Source organism: Centrocercus urophasianus, unplaced genomic scaffold (assembly GCF_019232065.1).
Source record: "Centrocercus urophasianus isolate 14NV4802_14NV808 unplaced genomic scaffold, USGS_Curo_1.0 seq_11, whole genome shotgun sequence".
Lineage (NCBI taxonomy): Eukaryota > Metazoa > Chordata > Aves > Galliformes > Phasianidae > Centrocercus > Centrocercus urophasianus.
This window is the reverse complement of record NW_024884253.1, coordinates 10,345,594-10,353,383: the sequence shown is the minus strand read 5'-3', so window position 1 is coordinate 10,353,383 and position 7,790 is coordinate 10,345,594. Positions and strand designations below refer to the sequence as shown.

Genomic DNA, 7,790 nt, shown 5'->3' with positions numbered 1-7,790 from the left:
GCCGTACCGTCCTTCCCGTCAGCCCCGCGGGTCGGTGAGACATGGCGGCCTACCTGACGCACCAGCAGAAGGTGCTGCGGCTGTACAAGAAGTCCTTGCGGCACTTGGAGTCCTGGTGCATCCATCGGTGAGGAGGGGAGGGCTGGCGCGACGCTGGGAGCGGTGCCGAGCCCGGTTCCTGTGCGCTCGGCGGCCCCGCTGCGTTTTGTCCTTCGCCCTCAGCGCGGGGCGGGGAGCGGCCGCTTCGGCCCAGGGTCTGCGGCCCGGCGCTGCCTGCGTGTGTGACGTTTTGTTTGTGCCTTCCGTGTGCTTAACTTGTAGGGACAAGTACCGCTACTTCGCCGTCCTGCTGAGGGACCGCTTCGATAAGAACAAGGATGTGAAGGACATGGTGAAGGCAACCGAGCTGCTGAGGGCGGGAGAGGAGGAGTTCTGGGCCAACCAGCACCCCCAGCCCTACATCTTCCCCGACTCACCTGGCGGCACGTCCTATGAGAGATACGAGTGCTACAAGGTAGGTGAGGGGCTGCTGCGGTGCTGTGTATGATAGCTGTGCTCCTTTAGGGAGAGGAAAGGGGGGTTGATCGCAGGATCTCAGAATGGCTTTGGGCTGGAAGGGGCTTCAAAGCCCCCCAACTCCTGGCTGCATCCTGCCAGCATGGTCTGCCCCTCCGACCTGGTCCTGAGTGCCTCCAGGGATGGGGCACACACAGTTTTCTGGGCAGCTGTGCCAGCGCCTCACCACCCTCTGAATAAAGAATCTGTGCCTCACATCTAACCTGAAACTTCCCTCCTGTTTATAAATTCCCTTCAAGTACTCCCCAGATCCTTTTCTTCTCCAGATGGAACAAGTACAGTTCTCTCCACCTATCTTCATAGGAGAGGTGCTCCAGCCCCCTGATCATCTTCATAGCCTTGCTCTGGACCCTCTAACAGGTCCACATCATACTTTTCTGGGGCCCCCAGACCTGGAGTAGTGCTGCAGGTGGGCTTCACAAGGGCAGAGAAGGGGGGAAGAATCACCCCTCTCCCTCCATCCCTCTGTTGGTGCAGCCCAGGACGCTGTTGGCCTTTGGGGCTGCAAGCACACACTGCTCGTTCTGTGGTTTTTCATCTGCCAGGACCCCTGAGTCCTCAGCAGTGCTATAATAAGGCTTCAGTGGGGCTGCAGTTTGATTCACCAATATTTCTCTAATACTGTAGTGCTGTAAGTCTTACAGCTCGTGTGGGAGGATCTTGCTGTGCTTGGGTGATCCTTTCACATGGAATTTGCTTCTCTGTCAGCTGGTTTGGCTTTGCTGGACAGCACATGATCTTTTGGGAAGTGGCAGCTGCCCTGTGGTGGTAGTGATGCTGCCCTTGTGGCACTTGGGCCACGTGACCCTGACCTTGCTCTGGTCTTGCCAGAACTTTGGTATCAGTCAGCCTGGCTTTGGGGAGCTTCTCTTCCCTTAGTCCATCGTTCTTCCAGCATTTTTTAGTAATAGTAAAAATGACCATTTCCCTCAATCCATTGTAGTGCCACATAAGTATTTGAGGTCCATCATATGTTGAGTGGTATGCTGGAAAACAGCAGAAGTGTTCTTAGAACTTGTGGAGTTTGGCTTCTAGCTCCCTTGCTGAGACCGTTCTGTTTAGGAGTGGATAAACAGGGCTCACAGAAAAACACGGCATTTCTGCTTTCTTGCCATTGGCTCTTTTAATGCATTACAAGAAGTCAGTACTCATCTAGAGTGTGTGTGCACACTTTTTCTCTCAAATTTGGAAGAAAGTGCTGACACACAAGGCGATATCTGATCAGCTCCTTACAGACAAGAAGCTACATGAGAGAAAAGAACCTGACATGGATTAAGAGGCAGAAAAAGGAATAAGTGGAAATGGAAGAAGAGAACTTAAGCTTTATGGGCATTAGCATTGGCAGGGGTAATGGTGAGAAAGAATCCAGACAGGAAAAATAAGTAAATAAGTCAGGTGATCAGTAATTGGTCAGGATCAGCTTCATATAGTACACAGTATTTGTAGATTTCATGTGTGTTTGTGTGTGTGTGTATAATAAGACTGTTGTGTTTTGGTCGTGTTTTTTTCTAACAGCTTCCTGAGTGGTGCTTGGATTACTGGCATCCTTCTGAGAAAGCGATGTATCCTGATTACTTTGCCAAGAGAGAGCAGTGGAAGAAGCTGCAGCGGGAAAGCTGGGAGAAAGAGGTCAGTGTTTGCTTGGTGCCAAGTAAAGCTTCTTTAGTAAGCATTTGAGGGACATGTAGCTCTGTTCTTGGAAAATATTTAAAGTGAGAATGCTGAGCACCTGCTGTGGTCTGCCTTAAGCTGTGCTTTGTTAGAACATTTGTCAGTGTGAAATGCTGGCGCGGCTTAAAATGCGTATGCAAATCTCAGCATTAAGGCTTCTTCAAGGCTGAGGAGGGAGCTGCAAGTTAGAGCTGAACCTGCAGCCCTGGCCAAAAAATTTCTCATCACCTGTTGTAAAGCTCTGGATGCTTTCTGATTGCAGCTTTGTAGATGACTTGCACCAATTTGCATCATGTTGGAATCTAGGCAACTTAAATGGAACTTCTATTGGGCAAAGTTAATGGAATAATTAAAATGTAGAGAAATAATTGAATTGTATGTATTGTGGTGTTTTTATGAGAATTAACACAGTGGCAGCCAGCACTTAACGCTGCTTATAGAAACCTACATTAATAACACCTGTGGGGCTGCTGGGGGCATGCAGAAATGGGTTTCCTTCTGACTTGTATGAAAGGTTTTTAGGACTTGAAATTAATGGTAGCTTTCAAAGCAGCAAGAGAACACAGTCTATTTAATTTATTAATGCTAGAAATAAATTATAAGAAAATAATGACCTTTTAAGTAAAAACCCGCCTGTGAACCACTCTTCACTCTTGAAAATTCTTTCTTAGTTAGGTTTCTAAGTTTTTTCTAACTAAGAATTCATTCTTAGTTAGGAGCCTGCAGTGCTTACTGAGTTTGTCAGTGAATAGTGAGAAGCATTAAACCTGTCAGTCGGCCAAAGGCCTTGCTGGTGTCCTTTCCTCCCAAAACAGGGATCAGTTCCACCTGCTGCTGGAGTGCTGAAAACTGCAGTATTGAAATGAGATTATCTGTACTAAAGTGGTTTGGTTTGTTTTTTTTTTTGTCTTCTAGGTGAAGCAGTTAGAAGAAGAAACTCCAGCTGATGGCCCGAAAACTGAAGCTTTGCCTCCTGCTCGCAAGGACGGGCATCTGCCACCACTGTGGTGGCATTATGTGACAAGACCCCGTGAAATTCCCATGTGAAAGCATTACTGCATGCAGCCACTGAAGTGATTATAGATCTCCAATAGGCAGAAGGTGTGCCAGTGAACATATTACTGTAATGCATAATAAAGCCAACTGAAGTGAAACAAGGCATTTTTGATACGCTGTTCTGTTGCAGCATGGATGCGCTTCCAGTCTGTGCAGTGTAGAATGGATGACTTAGAGTCAGCACTGACTGCCAGCAAAGGAGTCTTCATGGGATGCTGACACCAGTGATTTTTAGAACACTGAATGGTTATTGGAACTTATTTTGCAGCTTTCATGGGAAGCTGGAAAAACTCCTGAGACTGAAAAAGTGGCTGTGTAAATTTGTGTTCCCAGTGAAAGAATGTAAGGCTAACGGGGCAGGAGAAGCAGACTTAGTGGGGAATGGGATCCAGCTATAAGCGACTGAACACACAGCGACTGAGGCTGGAGCCCATTTCCCACTGTGGAGAAGGTGGGAGGGAAGTGGGCCTGGATGTAAAATTAATGAGCAACCTGTACCAGACTGATACCTTGGACTGTGCTGTTAAATACAGGCATTTGTGCTATAGCTGGAGCTCTGACGTAATGCTAGCAACTCACGTGGCCTTTGGCTGCTTTTGGAGTGAGCGTTTTTCAAACCTTGCTGGAGAATAAGGACTTACTGCCTGCCCTCCCTAACTCAGTGCTTATACAAGCTTCCAGCTGTTATTATGGACTAAACGTCTTTAGCTTTGCAGTTCAGCACATCACTCATCTCTCACCTGTTTGCCTACTGGGCACAGAGCTGCTTTGTTCCAACCTTGGGTGCTGTGCAGGTGTTTGTACAGTGAGCATTCCAGGGTTAGGGGGTTTTAATACAGGCTCTCCAATAGCAGAATGTCACTTGGCTGCATTACAAGTGCCAGTTTGCTTCAGAGGCCACTTGTACTCACCTGAGTATAAAGGCCACAAACAGATGCAGGCAGAAGTCATGAGGAATACAAACTCATGGGATGTAACCCTGCTCAGTGTCTGACCTGAGCAGTCAGCAGACATCCCCCTCTCCCCCCCTCACTTCTGTTTGAGCAAATGTCAGCTCACAAACACCCTGTTCCCTCTCCCTCTGCCTTGCTATCCCCCCACATCCTGTATTTTGCTTGCTCATCTACTAACTACATAAGAAGGAATGCAAACAGCAAATAGTTCATGTGTGATTTTACCCCTCCATCACAATCAACCAACCGCTTTGTTGTTGCTGTAGGACAGAGCAGGAGTCCCTCCTGACTTCTGCAGTCCCCTCAGATGGTGTGGCTGCCCCCCTTACCCCAATGGCTATTCCATAAGGCAGCACTGATGGTTGGACTGGATTATCTCAGTGGTCTCTTCCGACTTTAATGAACCGTTCTATGATTTAAAGGCTGATCAAATCCAAGTCTTCCATTGCCCAGAGGTGCTGGGGAGGCACTGGAAGTGCACGGAGGTGACAGCAGCACCCTACAAGCAGAAGACTTTAAGAAGTGAAATACAGAAGTTTTCCAGCAGTTCTTTATTTATAACATAGGCTTAAGCAATCATTACAATGTAGAAGGGAGGCACACTTACAGCAATTATTTATACCAGTTTAGAACAAAAAACTGCACAGGGAGAGGTCAACTCTCAGTACAAACTAGCAACTAAACCACAATAATTTACCATTAGAAACATTTTATTTTTCAGCTGTGACACTGCTTTTACAATATGCAAAAACACAAACAATAGAACTATCCAAAGTGTTTTGTCACGTTCTTTCTACATTGAATTTGGCAACATTTTATATTAAATTTTACCGATGATGCTAACGTTTAAGAACTAAACAAGTGAAAAGCTGTACTCGGGTACAGTTACATCCATTTATTTCAAAGGTTTAAATAACACGTTTAACTACTGAGATTATCTCCTAGCAGTTTTTGTTTATGCAAAAACCATCTCGAAGCCTCATTTGCACAATGCATCAGCTACTGGATCAGGGCTGGTGGGCCACACCACAGGCACTACCGTTTATTATATTCTGTAATAAGGAGCTTGTTTTTCAAAGAAAGGAAGGTTTAATACTCTCTAAGAATCATGCCTTTTTTTCTTTTTTATTTTTTGCTGTCAAGCCATAACAAAAAAAAAAAGAAAAAAAAAAAGAAAAACAAAGGTCAGCAACCACAGCAGTGTCAAATGTTATATAGAACACAGTGACCACACAGTTACTAGAAGTTCACATCCAATGCAGTTATGTATTAAAGCATGAGAGGTTGTGGAAGCAAGTCTAGAGCCAAGAGAAATCTGCAGGGCGTTGGGTGGAAGCTGCCTGTTGGAGCAGCTGGCAGCTGCAGCAGCCTGCTGTCCATGGGTGGCTCTGCTGGGGGTGGGCAGCTGCAGCCCACAGCGTTGGCTGTGCGCTCCGAGCAGCTGCAGCGCCCCGCGGTGTGCATATTTCTGTCAGCTATAGAGAACAGGTATTGCAGCACGAACTTACTTTTACTTTAAGGAAAAAACCCAAGTCTGAATAATTCTATCAACAGCGATCCAAAAAACGAGACTTAAAGTACAAAAAAAGAGAATACAGTGGTCAGACTCCCGGTATTATCAAATAAAAAACGGCGTATCTCCCCACCCCCCAACCCTTCAGCCCCTTTTTTTGACATTTAAGAAAAGCCAATCGACTGCCATTTAAAAGAAGGTAAGAAAAACAAGCCCCTGTAGTGGAAAGGAACATTTGCAGTTTAGTAGACCACAAGCTGCTTACGCCTGTCAAATCCTTTTCTCAAAATATTTGGGCTTCCCAAGGTGCCCAGCCTGCTGGGCACAGTCAGAAAAAGGCATTTTGATAATATCTAAGAACTCCCTGCTTGCTGTTTAGAATCATTTTCACCTTTGTAACTGCCTTCAGCCTGTTGTCCTTGTTTGTATTCGGTGAGAGGATGGGAGGAACAGAAGGTGAGGGCGGAGGAACTGAGCCTACACAGTGACGGCTGCATGCATGTGACTGAGAGTTGGTGCTGTGCAGTCAGAAGGAAATGTGGCAAAAAGAAAAACAACAGTCTTTAAAACACCCTACGGAAACAAAACACTGCAATCCAATATGGCTTATTCTGATGCATTTACCATGAAGCTACCAGTAATTACTCCTACTAGGCTACTTTTGTGCAACAGCATCTGCTATTTTGATGGCATCTCCCTCCCCCCCTACACCCAAATACTCTACCAACTGCAGGTTTCTTCCTTGCATTATATATTGCTTTCATTGTCAATTTTTAGTCCTGCTCTTCAAACCTCCTTTTTTAACACTCGAATGAGGATCTGTTCCTCACTGCTCGACTTAAACTTTACAATAAGTCCTGCTGTTTGCTTTTTTAACCTCACTATTACAAGGCGCTCTACAAAAGCTTGCAAAAAAGCCAGATTCTCATTAAATCCCTTTGCTGAAGTTAAACTACTCAACATTTTTTTTTCTCCTATGATTTAAAACTTTACAAAGAGTTATAAAAAAGGTAAATGGGATTTGGCACCTTCAGAAAAAATTAAAAGTGTAACTTAGATCAAAAAAATGTGGAAACAAATCACTGTTATTTACAAATTAAAACACCAGTGAAGATTATGTCTTACTACGCTCTTTCACCATGGTTTCTCTTTCAGAGTACTGTCAGACCGTCTGTTACCGAGGATCTTAAGAAATACATTGATTACGGATCAGAATGGATCAGACAAACTACTTTTCCTCCCAGTTCCTTCTCGGCGGCGTGGTACTCTGGCAGCTGCTTCACTCCTAGGAAATACGAGGTGCCGAGCGATCGTTGGTGGTCGTCTTCTTCAGCTTGACGCCGCGCCGGATGGCGTTCAGCATGTCTTCTCCTTGCGGGACGTCCCCAGGGCTGAGGTCTCCGGCGTCGAGCTCCTGCTGACCCGCGGGCGCCAGGCTGCTCGCGCCGTCCCGCTCGCTTTCCTCCCCCTCGCTCTCGGGAACCGCCGGCCTCTGCTCGTCGGCAGCGCCCAGTTTCTGGCTTGACGGCGGGGGGTTGACAGACGCTTGTCCGCTCCATGAGGAGGAGGGCATGCTGGGGACGCTCTGCCCGCCGTCTCCTGCTGCTGGGGACTCGGGACTTTGCTCGGGACACTCTTCAGTCCCAGCGAGGACGCCCGGCAGCCCCCCCGGGATATCGGGGACGGTCGGTGTTTTGACGGGGATCACCGGCGTCTTGATGGGGATCGGACCCGCCCCTATGGTGCCACGTCTGACGGAAGGTTTGGTGGAGGGGGTCCGCCTGATGGTGGCGACGCCGGGGGTGACGATGACCGGTCCGAGCGTGGTTGGCAGACCTGCAGTGGAAGCGGGACGCTTGGTCTGAAACATTCTGCGATAGGACTGACTAATGTCGCTGTTTCTTGGGATGGTGGAAGATTTGTCAAACTCTTGTTGTTCTGCCTCCTGGTCACCACTCACAGAGAAATAATCATAATCTGAAACTGATGCCAAATGACACAGTTAGAAACAAACTGGAGAA

General features: G+C 47.0%; 2 protein-coding genes across 11 annotated transcripts in view; one reads left to right on the top strand and one right to left on the bottom strand.

The window, feature by feature from the left end:
• The first annotated feature begins 12 nt into the window (after window positions 1–12).
• NDUFB9 (NADH:ubiquinone oxidoreductase subunit B9) lies at window positions 13–3,404 on the top strand. Its single transcript, XM_042835546.1, has 4 exons — window positions 13–127; window positions 322–514; window positions 2,092–2,205; window positions 3,163–3,404. The coding sequence occupies exons 1-4, from the start codon at window positions 42–44 to the stop codon at window positions 3,292–3,294; spliced, it is 525 nt and encodes a 174-aa protein (XP_042691480.1). The 5' UTR covers window positions 13–41; the 3' UTR covers window positions 3,295–3,404.
• Window positions 3,405–4,792: 1,388 nt separating this feature from the next.
• MTSS1 (MTSS I-BAR domain containing 1) overlaps window positions 4,793–7,790 on the bottom strand; it is a 117,123-nt gene continuing 114,125 nt past the window's right edge. For 8 of the 10 annotated variants that reach the window (XM_042836269.1, XM_042836260.1, XM_042836285.1 and 5 more), the window contains one exon: window positions 4,793–7,752. In XM_042836269.1, the coding sequence (XP_042692203.1) occupies window positions 7,055–7,752 (698 nt within the window). In that variant the 3' untranslated portion in view covers window positions 4,793–7,054. The remainder of the gene's footprint in view (window positions 7,753–7,790) is intronic. The other 2 variants (XM_042836314.1, XM_042836318.1) reach the window with 1 other exon arrangement.

Bases quoted from the DNA above. Each gene is read 5' to 3' on its own strand.
- NDUFB9 (XM_042835546.1), top strand. From the start codon at position 42: ATGGCGGCCTACCTGACGCACCAGCAGAAGGTGCTGCGGCTGTACAAG. The intron at 128-321 runs GTGAGGAGGGGA...CTTAACTTGTAG, and splicing joins GAGTCCTGGTGCATCCATCG to GGACAAGTACCGCTACTTCG. The intron at 2,206-3,162 runs GTCAGTGTTTGC...TTTGTCTTCTAG, and splicing joins GGGAAAGCTGGGAGAAAGAG to GTGAAGCAGTTAGAAGAAGA.